Source organism: Balaenoptera borealis (assembly GCF_965194805.1).
Source record: "Balaenoptera borealis genome assembly, chromosome: 1".
Lineage (NCBI taxonomy): Eukaryota > Metazoa > Chordata > Mammalia > Artiodactyla > Balaenopteridae > Balaenoptera > Balaenoptera borealis.
In genome coordinates, this window is record NC_138860.1 from 33,593,934 (window position 1) to 33,618,641 (window position 24,708).

Here is a 24,708-nt window from a genome sequence, read left to right on the forward strand (position 1 = left end):
AACCCAGGGGAGGCCGGCAGAGAGAAGAATGCCAAACTGGCTACCACCTCCTGTGGTCCTCCAGATTTGGGGAGGCAGGGTTGGTTTCCTGCATAAGTGGATCATCTCCAGCTATAAAGGAAGCCAACGGCCCCATTCTCCCTCCCTAACTCTCAATAGAAAGGATCAGTGGAAGTGGGAAAGCGGGCAGACACTAAATATAAATTTCAGTCACTGGGGATCTAGTCCTTCTTGATCTTCAGCATGTCCTGAATACACAGCTGGAGGCACCATCCTCCCGAAGCCTCTGAATCCCAGCTCTGCCAGTTTCTCACCAGTTGTGTGGCCTTGGGCACAGGATTGAGCTACCAGGAAGACTCAAGGGGAGATGTTCCTTTCTCCCCATTACACTCCACATCTAGATGGAGGAGAGCCTGTAGATATTCTCATTTCACTCTAAATGACACTCAGTATGGGGATTCTGGACCTGGGGATTCTGCTCCAGGCCTTAAAAACCAAGCCATATGTCATGACCTACCTGGCTCCAAAATCACAGAAAGGAAAACTTGAGTGGGCAGCTATTTACAGGTTTAGGGACACAAGTTAAATAGTAGGAGTGTAATATATATATATTTTTTTAATATTTATTTATTTATTTATGGCTGTGTTGGGTCTTCGTTTCTGTGCGAGGGCTCTCCCTAGTTGTGGCAAGTGGGGACCACTCTTCATCGCAGTGCGCGGGCCTCTCACTATCGCAGCCTCTCCTGTTGTGGAGCACAGGCTCCAGACGCGCAGGCTCAGTAGTTGTGGCTCACGGGCCCAGCCGCTCCGCGGCATGTGGGATCTTCCCAGACCAGGGCTCGAACCCGTGTCCCCTGCATTGGCAGGCAGATTCTCAACCACTGCGCCACCAGGGAAGCCCTATATTTTTTAATGAATGAATGTTTCCCTTTGTTTCTCTCCACCTCCTCCCAATGCTTCGTAAATTCCACCACATCTTGAGGGACCCACTCAAACTTAGAGCCTTATTTGCTGAAGAAGTAAGAACTTTCCAGAACTGCATTTCTGGGATACAAGTAAGGTTGATCCAACTGAAGACAGCTGAATACAGAACCCTGAAACAGCTCTCCCCTAGCCCTCCAACTTGACAGTCCGCCTCCATCCCATTCCATCCCTCCTTCCTCCTTATGGTCTTAAAGAAGTGGTCAACTGACTTTACAGATTTTGACTTGAGAGAAGCAAATTACTCAGGATGGGGAAATACTTTGGTGACCTCTAGTACTGTCAGATTGCCCCTTGCTAACTGAAAACAGCACAATGGAAAGACAACAGGTGCCTCTAACCAGGACCAAGAGCCTCTCAGGGGCAAGAGCTGTTCCAGGGCCCCTCAAAATTTCTGGACCCCAGTGGTATCAACCCCCGCCGCCACTCACCCAACCCCCCCCAACACCCCCCCCCAACATCTCCGCCCCGCCCCGCGTAGCCGCCCCTGGCGTAAGGTATTCCCCTTGCCTGCCCCTCAGGGGCCCAGGTGGGCGGGGCTCCATTGACACCTTTCCCAGCCGCTCCGGGAGGAGGCGGAGCCGGGGACCCGGCAAGCCAACGCTGGCGGCCCTGGTCACGCGCCGCCGGCGATCAGGCCAATGGGCGCCGGGGGGTGTGGCCAGAGCCTCTGCTTCACGGCGTTTATAACAACTTGGAATTCGGCGCCTGGTTGCGCGCTTTGGTGCGGCAGTGGATTCTCGCGCTGGGGGTGGGCAGGCGCCCCGAGCTCTAGCTCTCTCCGCGCAGCCGATTCCCCCCTCCGCCCTCGCTCACCTGCTCGCCATGGAGTCCTTGGCTTTTCCCCGGCGCCTCGGCCCGGCTCCCTCGGCCACCGCTGCCCTGGCCGCGGAGCTCGTTCGGCCTTTGACCGACGGGCTCCTCAAGTCGCCCAAGCCCCTCATGAAGAAGCAGGCAGTGAAGCGGCACCACCACAAGCACAACCTGCGACACCGCTACGAGTTCCTGGAGACCCTGGGCAAGGGGACCTACGGGAAGGTGAAGAAGGCGCGGGAGAGCTCGGGGCGCCTGGTGAGTGCGGCTCCCTCTCGCGGCGCCAGCCGGCCGGGCTCGGGACTTAGCCCCAGGAGGCGGGTGATGGAGGGTGGGCCGGGAGCTAGTGCCTTGCTCGGTGGAGTTGCCCGCGTTCAGTCTTTACCGCGCTGAGGTTGCGTATGTGTATGGGGTGCTGGTAGTGTTCACTGTAGATTTGTCTGTCCATGGTTGTAGGGACAATGGTCGTGGACCTGAGAACCTCACCAACTCCGGTTAGCAAGTGATGATTGCCAAATAAGTGAGGCGGGGTGCATAGAGGACGAAAAGTGTCCTGAGATGAGAAGGCTTCCTAAAGACGATGAGACTTAAGTGGATTTTGCTTGTAACAGACTATCCTATAGAGTGGGATGGGAAGAGGAAGTAGAAGGCACCTGATCTTAGCAAGGGGTTAGTAAATGTGTGTAGTTGAATGAAAAAGTGAATGAAGTGTCCAGTTCCTCAATTCAGTTCTAATAGTCTGGCAGCCCAGCATACTGTGGAGATATCACCCCCTCCCGGGGGGCGCGGGTGGGTTTGACATTTAGGTCCTTTCCAGGTCTAAGATTGAGTCAGAGTTTCATTATGATGGGTTTTTAATTCTGGTAAATGTGAAACCAGGCTCTGGTGAAAGATCCACTGTGCCCCAAGATACCTTTGGGTTTGGGGCCTTTTCAGGTATGTGTCCTGTTAATTTGGGATGTGTGTGTGTGTATATAGTAGTAGTAATCTGTGGTACCTTGTGTAATTTACTTTATCTCTGTACTCTGTTTCCCTTCTGCAAAAATGAAGAAAACACAGCCTCCCTCACAGCTGCTATGAGGATTGAATGAGATACAAATATGAATTTAAATTGTTGCTGACAATAGAACCCGCAATGAGAACTGGTATTTATATTTGAAAAGGCCAGCTCCGAAGGGATAGCAGTTTTGGCAAAAGTTAACAATGGTCCCCAAACTTGAGTTTAATGTGCCTAGGAATCACCTGGGTGCTTGTTTAAAATACTTCTCCTCTAGTTCCACACCCAGAGGATTTTATTCTGAAGGTGTAGGATGGGGCCAAATAACCTGTATTTGGGGGGACGGCTGCTCCCTGCAGGCTTGGCATGCGGGATCAGGATGCAGGTCAAACCTGTGCCCCCTGCAGTGGAATCGCAGAACCTTAATCACTGGACCGCCAGGGAAGGCCCTAAATACTCTGTATTTTAACAAGCCTTTTAGGGCAGGTGGTTTAGGGATTGTTTTGCCAAATCCAGTTGGGTGCTGGTTATGAGATGTGCGTGTATATGTGTGTGCCTGCGTGGGTGGCCATGGTTTGCCCTATCAGCTATGGCAGCAGTTACCTCCCCAGATTGTTTGCTTTTGCAGCCAGTAGCTGGTTTGAAATTCAAGAAGTCATTTCATTGGTGAAGGAGAGTGGATGCTGGGGAAAGGGAGTGGATTATGGCCTCATCAACAGGACCGAGTATGTTTTTCCTGCTAACACCTGGCACGGTCCCCAGTTGCCTGCTGCCAGGTTACAGCTATTGGGCAATCATGTACTTCCTGGCTTTCCTTTTCTTTCTCTTTCTATAAAGTGTGAGGGCCCGGTGAGGCTCCAGGCTGGAGACAGCTGGGCCCAGGCTTTGTCAGGGGCTCAGCTGGAAAATAGCTGCTTGTGGCTCTTGCCTCTTTTGGGGGGCAGACTGGATTGGGGGGACTGGGGTGGCCTGGAAACTGAGACTGAAGTTCAGAAATCCAATTAAGCTCTTGACCTGGGTCACCTCATGTGTGTCTCTGTGTGTGTGTGTGAAAGAGAGAAAAGGAGAGATCATTGATTCTGGAATGAGATAAACCAGCTTTCAGTTTTCAAACCTCAGTGGCTGTAGGCAGAGATTCCAACTCTTATTACATCAGAACAGAGAGAATTCAGAAGGTGCTCCCTGGCTTCATGTCTCTTGTTGTATGCAGGGAGCCAAGATCAGGAGGAGTGGGACCTGCCCTAAAGCTCCCTGATCCATAGACCACCCTGTACTTCTGCTGGGAGCTTGCTCAGGGTCTCCCTCCTCCTTGGAGAGCAGCTCTACGCGCTGCTAATGGTTTCTCAAAATTCTGGAGAGGAATCCTCCCCCCACCGCACCCCCATTCCTGTCTCTTCACTGTCCTCCCTGAAGAGAGACCAACCTGGTGCCCACAACCTCCCCTCAAAGTGAACTGAGGGTTCAGAGGAAAGCCCGCTGGGTGACTTCCATCTCAATTTCTCTCCACCACATTTCGCATTCCCACCCTGCCTGGATAGGAGTCTCAGGGGCCAGATGGGATTGTCCGGAGGGAGGGGCAGGTGGGCAGGACTAATGGCTCCTCCAGGAGGGCATCAAAGGAAAAACCAATATTTGCTCTGGATCTTCTAGCTCTGACTACACTCCTGGTATCCACATGGCATTTCCTCCTTTGACTCTCGCAGCTCTCCTGACCACCCCTCCCCTAAAAAGAAAAACACCTGCTAGGGTCCCTGGAACGGTGGCATCCCCCAAAGCCTTTAGGTTGATCTGCATGGAATTTGTACTCCATGAGGAGCACAGGGGAGTCCAAGGGGACAGTGATCTGGGGCAGGGGTACTTCTGTCTCATATATTGGATTGTTGCGTGGGATTTCAAAATGTCTGAAAGTGACTGAGATGGTCTGATTCCTTCATTGACAGATGGGGACACTGAGGCCCAGAGAGGGAAGGTGACATGTCCTGTGGCTGGTTAGTGGCATGCCTGCAACATAGGCTCCTGACTTGACCACCCCAGGCGCTAGATGACCAATACTGAGTCTTGGACTGGGAGTTGGCTTTGGGCTGAGCCCAGGCTTGCCTCAGTGTGCTTTGTCATTCCAACAGCTAGCTCCGACTGCCTTTCCCAGAGCTCCTGGCACGCTGAGGGTGGGAGGAGTCACTGGGAACAACCCCCACCCCCATACATACTGACAGCGTCGAGAGATGAGAGATCCCGAGTAGGTGAGCTACACTACATTCAAGGCTTTTACTTTGTGAGGAAGACTGCTCAGCTCGGCATCAGAGTGCAAGCATTCAAAATCCTGGCTCCACTGCTTACCAGCCGTGTGACCTCTGTGTATCTCAGTTTCCTCATCTGTAAAGTGGGGATTATAATAATTCCTACCTCGTGTGGTCCTCATAGGATTAAATAAGATAATATATGTAAAGTGCTCAGCACAGTAGCTGACACACACAGTGTTATTATCCCAGCAAGGCTGGCTTTGTTGAGGTCCTACCCTCCCTCTCCTGGGGGAGGGAGAGTCCCCCCACCCTGGGTCTGTCCTGCCCTGAGCAAGAGAATGGCTTGTGCTCAGCTTCCCTAAGCCCTTTGGTCTCTACTTTGTTCAAAGTTCCAGTCTCTCCTTTAGCCCCTGATCCAGAGAAGGGCTTCCGCCTGGCCAGCTGCCAGAGGCCTCTTCTGTGTGATGCTGGCCTCCCAGCTCCTCCTGCACCTGCCTGCTCAGCAGCAGGGAGGGAGACTCCAGCTGCAGGTGACTCTTGTCCTTGGGCTCTGGCCAAACCACACAAGAGGGCTGGGCAGGGAAGCACCTTGCCTGGCAGCCTGGCAGAGTGGGCAAAGAAAGGGTGGGCACAGCATGGGGTTTAGGGGAAGCAGCTCAGCCTCCCCTCGGAGCCCATTCCTGCTCCCAGCCTGGTTCTCTGGCAGGCTTGGTGGGATGGTGAGCCATCCCCACTCTGCCAGCCCTGGCCAGCCCAGCCCAACCTCTCCTCCATTATCTAAATGGGTCATCCTCCAGCTCCTTGCCCCACCTCCCAGAGGCAGCTGCTCCGTGAAAGGCCAAAAAGGAGTCAAGGATCTTGGCTCCAACTCTGGGTGATAGCTATGACCAGAGATGCCCAGCTTGTACCCTCTCTCCCGGCACCTGAAACCAGTACCTCTAGATCTTCTTTTTCTAAGACCTTTCTGCCATCCTCTCCTGAACCCAGATTATTCTTTTTTTTGTTTTGTTTTGTTTTGTTTTGTTTTGTTTTGTTTTTTCCAGATTATTCTTGATCTGAGTTCCTGTGGGGACTGGGAGGAGAGAAGGTAGTGTTTAACCAATTGAGCCCCAGCACCCATCTCTCCAACGTCTTTGTATATCTGTAAGTGGGATGAGGGTGGCTGGTGGTACTGCACAGCCTGGCCCATGGCAGGGTGTGGGGCATTCCCTTCTCCAGGGGTAGGAAGCAGGGAGCCGGAGGCAGGGCAGAGCATCTGCAAGGAACTTTTGTCTTCTGAGGTGGTGGCTTCTCCAGGCAACACCCCTCCATCTTGGGTCCTGACAGCCTTGATATGTTGAGGAACCTCGGAAGAGTCACCTTTCTGGACTTTAGTGTTTGCCATTTGCAAAATGGGATAAGGAGTTAGCCCTGCTGCCTTTCCAGCATGCAGGGCCACAGGGGCAAGAAAATCACTGGGCTGGTATCAGTAGGAATTTTGCTCAGGCAGGTAAACATAGATATAGCATGGGGCCTCTGAATAAACCTATTATAACAATCCTTGGCTAGCACCTTCCTGGCATAGTAGCACGTGACCCATTTCTGAAGAAGCTCAGCAGAGAATGCTAGAGTTTGGAAGGGAGCTTAGAGATCCTAATGTGCAAATTCGTGTATAGTTCCTTTCCTTTCTTTCTGGCCTGTGCTCAAACCTTTCTCTCTGCCTGAAATGCCCTTGTTGCACTGCCCCCCTCAAAGGCCTGCCCGCCTCAGCTTGGCAGACCCCACTCTTCCTTCAAGATCTAAAACAGAGTTTTCTCCCAGGGGTGATTTGCCCTGCTCCTCCAGGCAAAGGAAGCTCTCCAGTGCTCCTGGAGCCCCTGGGCATGCAGGGATCTCAACCGTCATGTTCATCACACTAGACTGGACCAAGGGCCTTGGCGCGGGGACTATCCAATTTTTGTCTGAATCCCCAACACCTACCATAGCGCCAGGCACGTAGTAGGCATTCAGCAAATGTTTGGAGAATAAATGTCCTTTTATTTTTCAGATGAGGACATTAAAACTAGCCAGGCCAGTTAACCGGATCATTTAGTGACTTGTCCTGAGTTACGTAGCTCCAAAGGGGCAAATAAAGACTAGATACCTGGGCTCTTGACACCCCTCCACTGATCTGGTGTTCACATTTATATTCTCATTGTTGTGCCTCGGTTTCCTGCCCCCTCTGAGTAGGGTGGCCGTATAATATAACATCTCAACTTGAATACTTTGTGGAGTAAAAGGGGGCACTATTAATAATTCTACGGGATGACCCAGGATTGTCCCCAGGGAGGTGGCCTTCCTACCTCTGGGTGATCCATTCAGCGATTGTTTTTCTCTTCCTTTCCTCTAGTCACTGTATTTTAATTCTAAAGAATGGTTGCTCAACTATCTTGCAGATGAGAACAAAGGTCCCTCAAAATGAGTTCTCATAAACATGGTTGACTATCCACCCATGCCTTGGAAAAAGGGCAGAAAGTCTTATCTGGGCACTGGTTCCATCAGTCAGGGATCAGCCCAATGACTTAACCAATAAATATTTATTTGTGATTTGTGTTCACCAGTAAACAGTTGAGGTCTGTCCAGTGGGACTAGGATAGGTGGGGGAACAGTGGCCCAGCCCCACCAGGGCAGTGATACATGGCTCTTCTTGTCTGTCACCTGCTTGGGGACTGGTGGAGGCCTGATGACATAACTTGCTTCTTTCCTGGGAAGTGCCAGCCAAGCTGTGGTCTCCTAAGACCTAATATAGACAATGGGGGGGGGGGCGGTCCTTGACCTCACCCCCTGAGGCCAGAGCATGAGCTTGCAGGAGGACGGAACTGTCCACTGAGGATGAACAATTCTGATTTTAAACCGTAGGCTTCCAGAGTTGAAAGAAACAGATCTCAGGATCTAACTTGTACACCCTCTACCCATGCAGGGACTCCTTCTAGCACCCCTCAGAGCCCTTTATTTTTTTGAAACCTCATTTCTTTTAGGCCTTGTCTTCTTTAGAGCTCTGCTCCCTAGCCCACGATGATTTATCTCATTGTATATGTTTGTGTGTGTACAATTGTGCATCCAAGATATGCCTAGTTTTTGCATATGTGTGTATCTTAAGCTCTCAGATATTTGTTTCATTATCTAGGTATGTGATTTACATGTGATTTTTTTTTTTTTTACTATCTATTAATTCAGTTTCATGGGCCTTTATCTGAAGAGCTCATGGCATTTTATCTATTGTCTGATTTTTTTTTTTAACAGGAGAAAAACAAATTTAATTTCACATGTACAGGAACCCCCCCAAATATGTGGTTCCCCAACAGTCTGGCAGTTGAGGCTTACATGCCATCCTGAGCTAAGGAGAAGGGGTTAGGGGTCTGGCACTTGAAAGGGGAGGAAGGCAATTCACAGAAAGATGGGAAGAGCAAATGCTTGGTAGATAAATGTTTGCTGGGCCATGCAGATAAGTCTTTCTGATGAAAAAAGTTATCTCTGCTAATAGCTCTCTCTCTGGTACAAGCCTCCTATCTAAATTCTTTAATGCAGTTCAGCAAGGGATAAAAAGCTCTTCTTGAGTCTGCTGAGCCTTCATTGTCTTCAGCTCGAAATCATCCACATGCCAAAGTGACAGTTTGGGGTAGCCTGCCCTGAGCCCCACCACCAAGTAATACAATTACGTTTCGGTGCAGGCATTTATGTTCATATTTATTATCATCATAGCCTTTAAAGTCTTGGCAAACATGTTCAGTTGCCACTGGATTGGTGTGTCCTCATGTACAAATAACAACTCTCTTTCATTTGTACCTAGAGTTCATTTTTTGCAGTTATAAGACCATACTTCTTTTCTGCAGTGATAATTCATAACTGAAAAATTATTAGAACATTATCTGATATATCAAGACAGTTGCAGCTCTGGAGCTTCTATGTAGGAGAGACTTTAATGGCTCTAGTGGGTTGGAATTAGGAGCAACAGGAGTTGTCTTGAAGCTTCACTGTATTGTCTGATTTTTAAAACAAAGAATTTAGAGAGAAAAGAACTAGTTCATAGAATCTCCCCTTCAGGGAGAGAAAAAGGGTATGGAGAGGTGTTCAGGAACCAAGCTCCAGGCTGGTTGGAGGAGGATTTAAGCCCCTTCCCCCCATCCCCACCCCCTGGTCAATTCTAAGCCAGGGGTTTTTCTGCTTAGCTCATTGGGGTGGTTTGGAGCAGAAGGGGTGGGGGGCGTGAAGAGAGCGCCTGAGGCGCAGCCCGGCCCCTGCAGCTGCAGCGTGGGCCCCTCCAGGGGCTTGGGCAGGAGACTCCATGGTGACCGTCCCTCCTGCTGCCATTGTCCTGCCTGCCCTGCTCTGGGAGGGCGAGAGAGCCGGGCCTCCGCTCTTTCATGGATGCAGCTCCAGGAGAGGAGCGGGGTGGAGGGCACGCCATCCCTGGCCCGTTGCTGGGGTGACCAGGCCCAGGGCATTGTGAGCTGCTCCTCTTAGAGGATTACGGCTGTTCCGCATTCTTGTCTGAGGGGGACGAAGGCCCGAGGCCCGCGGTCCGGAGCGGAGCCGGAAGCCTTTGTCTGCCTCCAGAGCCCTGTGAAAGGGGGATTAGCGGCCCCGCCCCTTGGGCTCTGGGTTCCCTTTTTTCTGCCTCCTTTTGAACCTTGAGGGGAGGCGAACCCTCCTGGGAAATGAACGAGAAACTGTTTTCCTCAGCCTGTGCCTTGGGATTTCTCATAACTTGCCCGGCTCCTATGAAGGGGAAGTCTTATATTTACCATTTGTGTCCTTGGACAGGACTTGTTGGGAACTGACCAGCCCTGTGACACCCCCACCCCATACCCGCCCAGCACCTGCTGCCAGCGTTGTAGCCTCCGAGGGCCCTGGGGCATTTATATGGTCATTTCACAGAGTCAAAGCAGGAAAGCACCCCAGACATCTTAGTCCAGCCTGTTTATTTCACAGAAAACGAGGCTGGGGGAGGGCATGGGCCTTGCCCGTGAGCACAGCAACAGAGCCTGGAGGGCCCAGGTCCCCTGACTCACCACGCGGTGTCTTCCCCACACTGCATGCGCCGTTGGTACTCTGTCACCATCGCTGCTCAGTGAAGTAGAACAGAGAAGGGGGCGAGCTGCCTCAGCCTCTAAGAGCTTTGCTTAAACTGCTTCTTGGCAGTTCATTCTCCACTTCCTCTTGCCTCCCTCCACCCTTCCTGAACCCACCACATGTACCAGCCAGAGAGTTTAATCCTTAAATGGCATTTTCACCTTTATGGACAAGCTAGCAAAGCCCAGAGGACTCTGTTTAACTGTCTAGTTGTTTGTTTGTTGCTGGGGGAGAGACATTACTAACTTAGACCGAAGAGACTAGCATTTTTTTCATAATGTTTTTGGGTGATTTTTTTGTGTGTGTGGTAAAACATATATAACATAAAAGGTTCCCTCCAGCCTCTCTGCTGCCCGCCCCAGTGAAGGATGGAGAGGCTTCTCTGGGTGCACGCTGTGGCCTTTGTAGCAGCTGTAGGCAGATCACCAGGGTCAGGGCTCCCAGAGTGTCCTCAGGGACACCTTTACCTGCCAGACCTTTCTCCTCACTCTCCTGCATTCTCTGCTCCCAGGTGGCCATCAAGTTGATCCAGAAAGACAAAATCAAAGATGAACAAGATCTGATGCACATTCGGCGAGAGATTGAGATCATGTCATCACTCAACCACCCCCACGTCATTGCCATCCACGAAGGTACAGAGGCGGAGCATTTGAAGCTGTGTGTGTGTGTGTTTGTGTGTGTCCAGTCGGAACAAATGACACAGAGGTAAAAAAGACACAGGCTTTAGGCTTGGGCAAAAGCTGGATTTGAAACCCAGCTATGTGACTTTGGGCAACTAATTTAATTTAGTCTCTGGGCCTCAGTTCCTCCTTTGTAAAATGGGATAATCCCACCTACATCACACGGTTGTTGCAAAGATCAAATTAAATGTCACCAGGGAATTCCCTGGTGGTCCAGTGGTTAGGACTCTGTGCTTCCACCTCAGAGGGCACGGGTTTGATCCCTGGCCAGGGAACTAAGATCCCGCGTGCCCTGTGGCACTGCCGAAAAAAGAATTCAAATTAAATGTCACCAAGTGCTCCGCTCATGGGAGGAACTCCACAGATTGTAGGCATTTTTGTTCTTAGGTTTTCTGTACTGGAACACTGTCTCCCCAGACCAATGAGATCCTTAGCAATCTGGGGGAGGCTGGAACATACAGGGACCTGCACCTGTCTCAGGTGTGTGGGTGCTGTTTTTCTTCATACATCCAAGAGCCAGGCCTCCTGTCCTCTGAATCATTCCCGCCATGGGGCTGGCTCCTACTTCTCGTCTCTTGAAGCCTCCTCTTGCTCTGACATCAGTGCTGGCTTTCCACTACAGCTGCCCTGTTCCCTGTGACCCAGACAACAAAGTGAGCAAAAGAGGGTGATGAGGGAAAGAGGGGGAGCAGCCTCCCACACACACCTGTCTGCTTCCAGCCTTTACATAATATCAGTTGGACAGGAAGCGAGGAATGGCAGGAGCAGCAGGACGGAGGGAAGGGAGCCTGTGGCTTTGCCCTCGGTCTGAATATTCCTGGTAGGAAGGAAGAGAGGTCTCCTCTCTCAAGTTCTCTTTAGGGGAAGACTAAGGGCAGAGCCACTGACATGGCCCTGTGGCCTGAGCCTGTCCCATGAGGAGCCCCGGCAGGTGGCTGGAAGGCTAATTGTTTCTCTGTTTATTTCCCCCAGGGAGGAGTGGGCAGATGACAGAGTATTGGTTAAGCCAGGCTAAGCTTGGTGATTGGGCTGTGTGTGTGTGTGTGTGTGTGTGTGTGTGTGTGTGTGTGTGTGTGTGAATTCTTCCCCCCACCCATATCTACAGCTAGGTGTGGGAACTGAGCTCTGAAGCTTAGGCTGTAGCTGCTACCTACTGCACCTTCAGATTCAGCAGATGTTGGGGTGTCATAGTTACTGTGTATCTGGTAGAGCTCCCCCAGATCCATCCCCATCCACAGACTTTAAGAGATATGGACTGGGGGGAAGGCTGCAGTCCTAGGAACTGACTTCTAACATAGCTGCTCTCCAAAATGTGCCCTGGCTGGCTCCTGACCCCCAATTTTATGGCACAAAGCTTGCACACATCCTGCAGAGATGTGGAGAACCACAGGGGTGGAGCCTCAGCTAGGCACCCCCCAGCAGTCTGGGCCACTGTGCTCCCCTAGGAAAAAGCACAGTCCTCCTGGCCATGTATCCAACTGCCTGGGAGCTGGGACTCTTCTTGGGAGAAGCCTCCTCTCTTAGCTCCTTCTCACAGGCTAGACAGTAATCTCTCTGGGGCTGGCTGAGCAAGCCAAACTCATAGGACTCGTTTGACACAAAGATGCAATGTCACAGACATACATGTTTTGACACACACCCTGCTGAAGGGCCAGTTTGGTGAACCAGCCATTCTCTACTTTTCCAGGAGGCAAGACAAGGCCTGAGGTGGCCATAGGACCCCTGCCTCACATGGAGATGAGCCGGCTGGAGTAGGCTGACTGCCAGGAGCCCAGCCAGTCAATTAATTACCAAACATTTATTGATCGTTTCTATGTACAAAGCCCCAGCCTGGATATTCTGGACGGGAAGTCAAAGATGTTAAGGGTGATAAATATCTCAGCTCTCCATGGTACTTTACAGTTTACAAAGCACTTTCATATACTTTTATCCCTCTTCTGAGCCTCGAGTCAGGCATTATTATGGGCATTATTTTTCAAGTTTATGCATGAGGATGCTGATAATAAATATAACAGTAGGTACAGTCTATTGAGTGCTTGCTTGTATGTCAGAGCCCACACCAGCGTGCTCAGCCAGCCTGAGAGCTGTGACTAACTTTTATCTATTTCTCGCCCCAGCTCTGTGACGTTGCTATCATTATCCCTCTTCAAATCAGGAAACTGAGGCACACTGATTGAATAACTTGCCATGGTCACCCAGCTAGTAGATGATGGGGCCAGGATTCAAATCCCAAACCTACATTCTTACTGATGTATCTAGAAGAGATTTGCCCAAGGTCACGAGGCAAAAAAGTACTGGATTCTGAACCAGAGAGCCTGATTTTTCATTCTCATCCAGTGATGTCTCAGAATTTGCAGGGTAGTGTTAAGAATCCTCAGAAGCCTGAACTTCCAAGGAAAGGGAGGGTGAGCCAGTTCCCTTGGCCTTAATTCGTTGCTACTGGAAGGTGTTGGGAGCATCAAAGGGCACTGTCCTGCCTCGTTAGCAGATGTCTCTGGTGGGAGGTCCTGTCTGGTTTGGGGACCTGGGAGTGACACGTGTTCCCTAGTGGGGAGCAGTGCACTCTGGAGGGGCCTGACATTCCTGCCTTGCTCTGCCCCAGTGTTTGAGAACAGCAGCAAGATCGTGATCGTCATGGAGTACGCCAGCCGGGGCGACCTATACGACTACATCAGTGAGCGGCAGCGGCTCAGCGAGCGCGAAGCCAGGCATTTCTTCCGGCAGATCGTCTCCGCCGTGCACTACTGCCACCAGGTGAGCGGCACCTGCCTCAGCCCTGTGCTGAGGGGGTGGTCCCTGGGGCTCGGGGGCTGGTTTCACCAGAGAGATTTCATGACTGGTCCAGGATCACACAGGGAGATCGAAAGAGGCAAGACTCAATTCTGGACTCAGCCTAGGGAACGTTGGTGTCTCTGGCTTCAAGTCTCTTGGCTGGGGTTGGAAGGACCATGATTTGTTGTAGTATGTACCAGTAAAGATGGGCCTCCCAGCCTACCTGTGCTCACCCCCACTCAGCCCCCCTTTGTGTTTCCCTCACTGTCCAGACCAGGTCCTCATGTCCTTCCCTCCCTGGTGGCCTTCCCCTGACCCTCATCCCTCCCTCTTTCAGAACAGGGTTGTCCACCGGGATCTCAAGCTGGAGAACATCCTCTTAGATGCCAATGGAAATATCAAGGTGAGCCTCACTTCTTGTTTAAAGCTGCTTCTCTCCCCCTCCCCAGCCTGTCTGCACTGTCCCTTGCCAAGCATCTCTAAGCCCCTAGGGGGTTCCAGAAGGAGTTGAGCAAAGCTCAGACTCTTATATGGGTACTGATAAGGACCTTAGCCATCATCCATTTCAGTACCTCATTCTATGGATTGAAAGCTGAGGCCTTACGATAAGCAGTGAATTGCATAAGGTCCCATGGCTAGCGAGTTGCTGAGCCTCAGCTAGAACCAAAGTCTTCTGACTCCCTGACCAGTGCTCTTGACGTCACAAGGCTGAAGTAGTCTAGATCTAAGGTTGGCTTCTGCTCACGGCCTTGGGACTGGCATAGAGAGGCCATGGCCTGAGTTCTCCCCACCTGCATGCATGCACATACACGCACGCATGCGCACTTTAATCTGCCGCAATTAGGTAGCCCTTTAGCACCTTTCACCACAGCAAGCACTCCAGAGCCAGCTTCCTGCTTTCTGCAGCTGCTGAATTCCCGTGTCTAAGTAGTTAAATTTAGGCCTGAGAAGTTCAGGTTGATGTGATAAACTCAGGTCTCAGGGCTGGAAGGGGAAATGGCAAGGGCTGGCCCCTGCAGATACCTGGAAGGGCTCTGACTCTGCAGTCGGACCCTCCTCAGAATCTTCCCGAACCCAGATCATAGTCCTTTCCCCAGTGACCCCTGACCTGTGCCCTGAGGCGCCCTGGCACTGAGTTCATTTTCCTTACCAATTCCCGGAGTAGGTGGGGCTCTCTTTGATGTTGACCAGGGAGGGGGAAGCCAGAGCCAATAAATCCACACAACCCAGGCAGGCACGAACTTTCCCATCTGCACCAATCATCTGCCTCATTATAGGCTTCAACTGATAACTGCTTGATAGGAGGGCAATAAAACCCATAAATGAAGGAGCCAGAGTTCATAAACAACTTCTCCCCACCCTGGGCACACATGACCCTCTGCTGGGGATGAAGAGGTTGGGAGCAAAAGGGCATTGGCCTCAGCCTTTGTCTGAGGATAGCTGGCGGAAGGGTCCTTCTGAGGAATGAGAAGATGGGCTTGGGGCCCCTCAAACCCTCAATATCAGAGGGCTCAGGAAGTCCTGTAAGAAGATCCCTTCTCCTGGGCTATAACCATGGCCGTAATCTTTGTTCTTCCTTCAGTACTGCTTCTCAGCTTTACGGGGCTGACCCCAGTCCCGCCACCATGTTCCTGTCCGGGTGTGGGCAGAGAGATGTATTCTTTGATGGGAAGGGCAGCCCAAGCCCAAGTCATGGGGTAGCTTGCTTCTGAGGTTCATGGCATTGGCATGAGACATTGTCTGTCCCCCTCCAACTGGTAGACCCTTCCTTCAGTCAATAAGTGGCCATTAGTCCCACCCATGAGTCACAGCTGTGCTAGGAGTTGCAGGAGGGGTGGGGGCAGGAGGTCGGCATGGGGAGCATATTGATGTGGCAGTATGAGGAGACGGAACTGACAAGCAGGGGCTACCATGAGCCACTGGAAATTGTAGGGCTTCATGGGAGGAGGAGATCTCAGGGCAATGGAAGGCTTCCTGGAGGAGGTGGGCTTGCTGGGTCAGGAGGATGTGTGTAGGCAGAGAGAGCATCCCTGGAGTAGAGTACAGCATGAGCAAAGGGGCCTGGGGAACAGTGAGGACCCTGGAGCTCCCGCACACCTCTGCCCAGGCTCTCCTCATTGACACAACTTCCAAAGGGCTCTTTCTTCCAGGGCCTGAGCTGTGTTGGTGGTGCCTGGTATGGGGTAGGGGTCATGGGCACCCTTTCCTCCTGCTAGGGCCTGGGTTTCCCCGGGGTCTGGCGGGGGGCAGACCAGGAGCTATAGAACAACACAGGCCTTGGTGTGACCCCTGCCTGTGTTTGACCCAATTCTGCAGATCGCTGACTTTGGCCTCTCCAACCTCTACCACCAAGGCAAGTTCCTGCAGACATTCTGTGGGAGCCCCCTCTATGCCTCGCCCGAAATCGTCAATGGGAAGCCCTACACGGGCCCAGAGGTGAGTGTCTGGACTCCTCTGCCAGCCTGCCTCAGCTTAGATCCTGAGAGAGGGATGCGCTAGTTTTCTAGTTATTCCCTTTCTCAGATCACAGAACTCACTTCCCCACCAAAGTAGTGTGTGGCCGGGTCTCTAGTGGGAGTGGCAAAACTGGAACAAGAGCTTAAGTCTTCTGACCCCCAGTCTGGTTCTGGGCCCCTCACCTTCCACATTCCCATTACCTTTCCCAGCCCCAGCCAGCCTCCCTGGAGGGATGGCATCTGTCATAGCCACCACTCCTGGCCCAGAAGGGATGACCTCGTCACTGATCTTGTGTTTGTGGCTGCTTCTCCCAGGGGGAGGCAAATGACAACAGCTCTCCCCATGAACCTCAGTGCCTTCTGCAGTGTCACCCTCTCTGCCCCTGGTACTAGAAGGAGGTGGTCCTCAGATACCCTGGGCTCTGAGTTCTCCAGCATGGGCTCCCTTTTCCCCACGGTATTGAAGGTGAGGCTGGAAGCCCTCTAGCCTGTGGCGTGAGGAAGTCCTGGCTGATCCTCTCTCTCCCTCAGGTGGACAGCTGGTCCCTGGGTGTTCTCCTGTACATCCTGGTGCACGGCTCCATGCCCTTTGATGGGCAGGACCATAAGACGCTGGTGAAACAGATCAGCAGTGGGGCCTACCGGCAGCCGCCTAAACCCTCTGGTGAGTGAGAGGTGTAGGTGTTCTCATCTAGGTGCTGGGTGTCCTTTGCTAATTCCTGAGGCACGAATTAAACAGTGACAGTAAAGTGAAGAGGGCAGCCCACTGTAGATGGAGTGTACCTTCCACCTCAACTCCTGCTGTCATCTCTTTGCCTCCTATGTCTGTGACCTCCGAGGAAGGAAGGGATAGCTCCTTCCTTCCTTTATGGGCAAGCTTTATCATATTTGGAAAGTGCTTCCTAAGGTCTAACTTAGATCCTCTTTGCTACAATTGTCTCATTTCCTACTGCTTTTGTCCTTGTCCTTAGAAATCTTTTTGTCCTTTCACGTACGCTGTATAAGGCAAGAAGAAAGGTGTGAGGACCTTGGTTTACTCTTGAGCAGTCCCTACTCTCAGAGGGTTGCATGTCAGTGGAGCAAAGGGGGATACACACTAACACATAAACATGGCTGTGGTCCTGAGGGGTGGTGGGATGGAAGAGGAAATCGACAGTCAATCCAGGAAAACTGGAGACTGGGGAGCCGGCCCGGGCTGCGGCGTGTATGGAGCCCTAGGTGGGAGTGGCATATCTGACACAGGAGTGAGCAGTGTCTTAGCACAAATGGGGGTAAGCCAGTGAGGGGGACTGTGGGTGCCCATGCTCATGGCTATGGATCTGAAACCCTTCTTCTTCTTTTAGATGCCAGTGGCCTGATCCGGTGGCTATTAATGGTGAACCCTACCCGCCGGGCCACCCTGGAAGATGTGGCCAGTCACTGGTGGGTCAACTGGGGCTATGCCACCCGTGTCGGGGAGCAGGAAGGTCTGCACGAGGGAAGGCACACCGGCGGCGACTCTGGCCGGGCCTCCGTGGCTGACTGGCTCCGGCGGTCCTCCCGCCCCCTCCTGGAGAACGGGGCCAAGGTCTGCAGCTTCTTCAAGCAGCATGCGCCTGGAGGCGGGAGTCTCGCCCCTGGCCTGGAGCGCCAGCATTCACTCAAGAAGTCCCGCAAAGAGAATGACATGGCCCAGACTCTCCAGGGGGAACCAGCCGCTGACACCTCCCCTCGCCCTGGCAAGGGCAACCTCAAGCTGCCGAAAAGCATCCTCAAGAAGAAGGCATCAACCTCCTCGGAAGGGGCAAGGGAGGGCCCTGAGCTTGGCCCCGTCCCTGTGAGCCCAGGACAGGCTGCCCCCCTGCTCCCCAAGAAGGGCATCCTCAAGAAGTCTCGCCAGCGGGAATCCGGCTACTACTCCTCTCCTGAACCCAGTGAGTCTGGGGAGCTCTTGGATGCAGGGGACGTGTTTGTCAGTGCGGACGCCGTGGAGCACACGCCCCCCCAAGCCTCAGGGCTGCTGCGCCATCGCAAGGGCATCCTCAAACACAACGGCAAGTTCTCCCACGCGGCCCTGGAGCTCACAACCCACACCACCTTCGGTTCTTTGGATGAACTGGCCTCACCTCACCCTCCAGCCCGGGCCAGCCGCCCCTCGGGGGCAGTGAGTGAGGACAGCATCCTGTCCTCTGAGTCCTTTGACCAGCTAGACTTGCCCGAACGGTTCACTGAGCCCCCACTGCGGGGCTGTGTGTCTGTGGACAACCTCACGGGGCTTGAGGAGCCCCCCTCAGAGGGTCCTGGGAGCAGGCGCCTGAGATGCTGGCGGCAGGACCCCCTGGGGGATAGCTGTTTTTCCCTGATGGACTGCCCGGAGGTGACAGAGGCCTACCAGCAGGCACTGGGGGTCTGCTCAAAGCTCAGCTGAAGGTGGGGGGCACTGCCCCATCCCGGCTAGCTCTAAGATGCAGCTGGCTGCACCCTGAGGGGAAACTGCCTTCTTCCCTGCCTCCCAGGACCAGCATCCCAGCCCAGAAGGCTGAGATGGTTTGCAATTGAGCCCTGGGGAGGGCTGGATGTGGGAAGTGGGCAAGTGAAGTGCACTGAAGGTTCAATGTCTTCAGCCCCATGGATCCAAGAAGGTAGTAGAAGGGAAATGAGTAGAGAAGTAGAGAGGAAGGCCCAAGGCTGAGTCCAGGTTGCCTGTTTCTTGTACACATAGTAGGGCCACAGAGAGCTGGAAAGAGCGCTCTCAGCGCCCAGCTCCTATAAAGGGTAAGTTTTGTGCCTGGTACCTTCCTGCCAAGGTGGGGATGGAAACTCTTTATTCACATACACATTCCCATCTCCGCCGACCACTCAAACTGGAGTGTGGCACCCACTAATGTGCCTGGGGTGCCCTGGGAATGGTCTTCTAGAGTGTGCCCTTCCTTATTTATCTGAGCAGTAAAAGAACACAGCCTCTGTTTCCTCAAAGGTTCTCTCCCCTTTCACATCCTCCAAACCTGGCCCAAGCCTCCTGGAGTCGCTGCTATGAATCTAAAAGACTTGAAAAGGCTCAGGCTGCTATTGGACATCATCTCAAGGGGCCCAGATTCCGCTGGACCCCACCTTGGACCTCAAAGACTCTGAACTTCTCTAGCCTCCAAGCTGCTCCTGCTACTGAGAATGGATGTATCTGTTTCTCTGGGCTTTCAGGGCCTAGAATGTTCTTATTTATTTTTATGTTTTCAGCTCTGCATTTTTAAAATAGTGAATCTTACTGTTTTCAATAATGTGAATACTATGTTCTGGGGAAACGCACTATGACATCTAAGTTTTGTGTACAGGGAGATATTTTTGCAATGATTCCCTACTGATAAAGGGGAAGCCGGGGGCCTTTTATAAATCTACATGTCCCATCGCACTATCTGGAAGGGTTCTCTGGCTCCCTCACTCCACGCCCTGATTCTATCTACCTGATGGTCCCTCTTCCCTTCTGTGGTGGTTAGAAAGAGCCACCCCATTAAAAACCAGAACGATGATTGGAAAATAGCTTCTGTGGTTCTATTTGGGGAAGTGGGGCACAGGTCTTCGAGTTTTCTCTTAACACACACTCCCTTGGGCTCTCACAGGTGGAAAAAAGAGAACCTGCTTAATAAAAACAAAACACACACCAAAAACCGAGCTCTTAGCTCCAAGGGACTCCCTGTTATACCTCCATCAGCGGTTCTGCCCTTGTAAACACACAGCAGGGAGGGTGCCCTGGACTGAGGGTCCCAATTTGCTCCTCCTGCCTTTAGCACTAAAGAACTGGGTTTGGCAGATTATACAGCCCTGCCCCCACCCTTCCCCCTCCTCTCCCATCCCTCCCCCATCTAGCTCCGTCCCCTGCTGCTTGTAGGCACCTCCACCGCCTTTATTCTCTCCCTCCAAAGAAATCCCTTTCCCTCCAATGCAGGCAGCTGCTCCCCACTCCGCCCCCCAACCGCCTGACTCTTAGAGGAAGTAAAGAATGCGTGGAATGCCCCCCTCGTTGGCCGTCCCTCTCCACCCCCTGCAGAGCATTCCCCGGACGCCCGCTCCATTGAGAAACTCCCAGGCTCTGAGGGCTAGGATGAAAGGGAGGGTAAGGACAAAGTGCAGGCAGGCAGCCGGCTGGCTCCAGCTTCAAGCAGGCTCCCTCCCCCATACCTCACCCGGCTCTGGTGGCTCTGGTGTTCGCAGGCCCCCAAACAGTCTGCTCCCCGTACACCTGCCCTCCGCCAGCCTTCCGTGCCTGCCGGTGTGGAGCATCTGCACTGCCCTCCCGCTCCCTGCATCTGGGGAGCTGGCAAAGTTGCTGAGTCTGGGGAAGAAGTGGGGAGGCCAGGCAACTATGGGATCAGGATGGGAGAGTAAACAAGAAACCGTTTAGGCTACAAATGGGGGTATTTCAGTCTGATAATTTTGAAAAGGCTCCATGTCTCCTGGTGATGGGGTTCCCACCTCCAGCCTTTTCATGGAGACTTTTCAAAGCTCTTGCAGCCCCGAGGCTCCACCACTTGAAAACAAGGCAGGTCCAACTGAGTGCTGGAGCTCTGGGCTAGACTGTGGGTAGACACAGGAAAAATATAAGGGAGGGTCTTTACCCAAGAAGCATAGAGTTCAGATGTGGAGTTAACTGTGTTCATTTATTCATTGACTCAGGAATCAAGCCCTACTGTGTGCTCAGCTCCGTGGAAGACAGAGGTAATTGCTCTGTTTCTGGCGCAACGCATAAGATCCTAACCTCAGAGAGGTTGCAGACTGAACAGCAAGCCAGCATGCATAAAAATAAGTAAAATTCAACAGAAAAATTTTTAGTTCAGAGAATGTTGAAGGGGAGTTGGGATGATGAGAAAGAAGAATTGCAACTTAGGAGATAACAGGGCTACCATTTATTAAGTGCTTACGTATCAAACACTTGATATGTTATGTAATGCCCAGGAAAGCCTTGTTAGTTCGGTACAATTTTTATCATTCTTGGGTCACAGAGGAAGAAATTGAGACTCAAAAACATAAAGTAACTTCCCTAGTTAGCAGGTGGGAAAACTCAACTCAAATCCAGGTCTGAGGGATGCCAAATCTTAGCGGAGTGGGCGATGGGGGGCTCATTTAAACTAGATTGGGTTTGGAGAGTTGGGAGAATATCAGTGAATGGAACTACAAATACTTATTGAGACACTATTACATGCCACACTCTTGTCCAGGCACAAGGAGTATGGCAATTCCTTCTGCCCCAAATGCCTTCCCCTTACCTCCAAAGCCCCAAAAGGGAGCTGGGAAATAAAGGGTGAGTGAGAACACGGAGAAGCTAGAGTGGGGAGACAGGACGGGAGGAGAGAAGGGACGCCAAGCCCCTGCAGCCCATCCTACTAGCACTGCTGGCGGGGTGGATTTCTAGGAAGAGGAGGGTATGCAAAGGTACTTGGTCCTGAGATCTTTGTCCTCTTTGAGGTCTGTTTGCTTAACTTCTTCCAAGCCAGGGGCTGGGAGGGGTGGGCAGGAGAGGGCATGGATGTGGCGGAAGCCCGCTGGGGAAAGAGACTCTGGGTGGGAAGAGAATGTCTATTACTCCAGCCCCTAGAGACCCAGGCTCAGGGATTCCATTTGCACGGAGCTTCCCCTCACTTGCCAGGATGCTTCATACCAAAAACATTCCAGAAAGCAGGCTCAAAGAGATGACTCTGGGCCCCAGGGGTGGAAGGCTGGAGCCCTAGGAATATTTAGTGCCACATCAGTGCTTCTGGAATGTGAATAACCCAGACAACCACCGGGGGCAACTTTGGGAGACAGGAAAGGGCCTTCAGAAACCAAGACAAGAAAGTCTTGGTCAGAATTCTCACCTTACCCTCAGCCCTTTCCTGGGGCAAGTCCATCCAGGCTGTCCCTGAGTGGAAACCCCCTCACTGGGTAGTACCGAGGCTCCTCTGCGCAGAGCGGGGAGACCCCCACGGCAGGCATGTCAGGAGGAGCCCTTCCCTTCTCCCCAGACCCCATCCAGTCAGGCTGCCTTGGACCTTCTGATGGGCTGGTGGGAAGGGGAAATGGCACTTCAACAGTCCCCCGCGTGACACAGCGCCCACATCCCACCAGAGCTTCTGCTCAGCTCTGCAAGTCAGAATCCAGAGACTCACTGACAGCCAGAGCATGTCTGGACCGCGATGAACCCAGGACAAAGGGCTAGCTGAGGAGCCTGGGCATTTTTAAGAGGAGACTGGGGTTGGGGGGATACAGCTGTATACAAAACGGACAAAAATCTCTACCCTTATAGGGTTTCCATTCTAGTGGAGGAAGATAGACAAAGCAATAGATATAATAAATAGGTGAATTATATAGTATATTAACAGGTCATAAGCATGAGGAGAATGGGAAGGGGACAGGGAATAACGTTTTAAATTGGGGTGATCAGAGAAGGACTCATCGAGAAGGTGGCATTTGTGCAAAGACCTGAAGGAGGGAGGTGCTAACCACATAGATATTTGGGGGAACAGTGTTCCAGGTGGAGGGAACAGACAATACAAATGCCTTAAGGTGGGAGCAGATCAGGCAAGTTCTAAAACAACCATTGTGGTTTTCGGGCGAGCAACGCGGCACCTGCCATGCCGGTGGTGATGGTTCTGCCGTGGCCCGCAGCCCAGGGACTCCTCCGGAAATGTTGGGAGCAGCTGCAGCGGAAACTTCGGCAGAGCCGGCCAGGCTTTCCCAGTCTTCAATGGGGACCAGCATTAGCGGTCCAAGGTCCAGCTATACTTACAGAACCAGCAAATGATACCAATGGAAGTAAGGAGATTTCCAGCTTCTTGGAGAGCATCTTTTGGATGGCAGCTCCCCAAAACAGACGCAGCATTGAAGTTAACAGGTGTAGGAGAAGAAACCCTCATAAGCTTATTAAAGTTAAGAACAATAGAGACATTTCTCCTGAATGTGGTCACCTGAAACAGAAACACGTCCTCTGTGGCTATTGCTATGAGAAGGTGTGTAAAGAGACAGCGGAAATCAGACGACAGATAGAGAAGCAAGAGGGAGGCCCTTTCAAGGCTCCTACCGTGGAGACCATGGTGCTGTACTTGGGGGAGACACCCTCCAAGCAAGATCAGGGCAAGAGGATCATTGAGAGAGAACGGAAGCGGTCATCCTGGTTCACCCAGAATTGACACCAAACATGTTTCAAGAGGATAACTTCACATAAGACGTTTCTCCTGAAAAAGAGGAAGATTCTTTGTTTTTATGTTGGTTGTGTGCTTGTTTTTAAATCATCAGCATAGCCTAAAACATTCTTTATAAGCAGTTAGTTTTTTGTGGGTAATTTGAAGAATGCATCAGGAGTAAAGTCTGAAAATGTTTGTTTACGCAGAGGCTCAGTGGATTTATGTGTCTGTTTCTATTATACTATGAAGTTTTAGTAAACAGAATTTTCAGGACAGAAAAATAAAACCTAATTTAAAATTCGTAGCCAGAATTATGCGTCTGGGCTCTGGTGTTGTTTGTTTGCCACTGGTTTTTCTTACAAGAATACTTACACAAATGCTTTTGTTTAAGTAACACCTGAAAATAGGTTATTTAAATTCTGGGTGTCGCTTTTTTAAGATGGTAGATGTAGCAGTAAGAAAAAGTTCGTTCTGTTTGGTTTTTTTTTGTTTGTTTGTTTTAGCAAATTAAAATTGCCTTTGTGTGGCACTTTAAAAAAAAACAAAAACAAAAACAGCCATTGAGGCTGGAACAGAGTGAGTGAAGGAGAAAGTAGCAGAGAGAGGGTCAAGATAGGCAGCAGGGGTCGGGGAGTAGAGCACCTAGTGCCTTGTGAGCCATTACACAGGTTATGGTTTTTTTCTGAGTGAAATGGGGAGCCAGTGGGAAGTTTAGAGCAAAAGGAATGGCATAATCTGACTAAGGATTTTTTTTGTTAATTCCTCTGGCTGCTTGTTGAGAACAGCCAGGGGATGGGGGTGGCCTGAAGGACTTGAGGGATGGCGTGTCCACTATTCGAGAGGGGGAAAGGAAGGTTGCAGGTGGAGGGGGGTGGGGGAAGCCAGGGAGTGCTTCGACCTCCAGGGGCGATAAGAGGTATAAGGAGTCTGGAATTTGGGAAAGAGATGTGAGTTGGAGATAGAGATTTAGGAGTTGTTGCTAGGAAAGAATTTCTGCTTTGGGTGGAAAATCACCTTAGTTGATCTCTGAAGTCTCTGAGTTCTAAAGGTTCTAGGGTTTTATTGAATAGGAAAGCAGTTATTTGTATAGCCGATCAGTTGTTTGTGAAAGCTTGACAGCGGGGGAGGTGGGTGTTGCTGAGTTGGGAAGGCAGTTCTGTCTGTTTGGAAGACAACTTCCTCTCCTGAGGAAGACAACGGGGCTTCTCCCAGCCTTGGGAGAAGGCTGGGGGGCAGGGTTGGGGGGGGAACAGTCCATTGTAGAACCGAGTCTTCCTGTGCGAGAGGGCTGTACTAAAAGACTTCTCAAGACCCTCCCGCTCTGAAACTTTACGACTGTGCATCTTCTAAGGCTTTTACAGATTTTACAAGAACATTGGAAATGTCACCCTTGGGCCAGGGCTCTGCCTCTGACACTGGCAGAGGGGATGGGAGTTGCCTTGTACAACCCAGGCCCCAAAGAACAAGCCAGCTCCCGGATTCCCAGTTCTCTTCCTGTGTTTCAGAGCTTCCTGCTTCAGATCACTGGGGAGCTTGAGCGCAGCCCAC

General features: G+C 51.8%; 1 protein-coding gene and 1 pseudogene across 3 annotated transcripts; both read left to right on the forward strand.

Annotated features, from left to right (window-relative positions):
• The first annotated feature begins 1,663 nt into the window (after positions 1 to 1,663).
• NUAK2 (NUAK family kinase 2) lies at positions 1,664 to 19,541 on the forward strand. Of its 2 annotated transcripts, XM_082396687.1 has the most exons (7): positions 1,667 to 2,052; positions 10,634 to 10,754; positions 13,405 to 13,556; positions 13,912 to 13,977; positions 15,891 to 16,010; positions 16,562 to 16,694; positions 17,374 to 19,541. In XM_082396687.1, the coding sequence occupies exons 1-7, from the start codon at positions 1,807 to 1,809 to the stop codon at positions 18,435 to 18,437; spliced, it is 1,902 nt and encodes a 633-aa protein (XP_082252813.1). In that variant the 5' UTR covers positions 1,667 to 1,806; the 3' UTR covers positions 18,438 to 19,541. The 2 variants fall into 2 exon arrangements, with proteins under 2 accessions (XP_082252814.1, XP_082252813.1); XM_082396688.1 differs by lacking the exons at positions 15,891 to 16,010; positions 16,562 to 16,694 and having other exon boundaries at positions 1,664 to 2,052; positions 13,917 to 13,977.
• A 144-nt stretch (positions 19,542 to 19,685) lies between these two features.
• On the forward strand, positions 19,686 to 23,474 carry LOC309631067 (large ribosomal subunit protein bL32m pseudogene; annotated as a pseudogene). Its single transcript has one exon. The product of its transcript is annotated as a large ribosomal subunit protein bL32m pseudogene (transcript).
• The last annotated feature ends 1,234 nt before the right edge of the window (positions 23,475 to 24,708 follow it).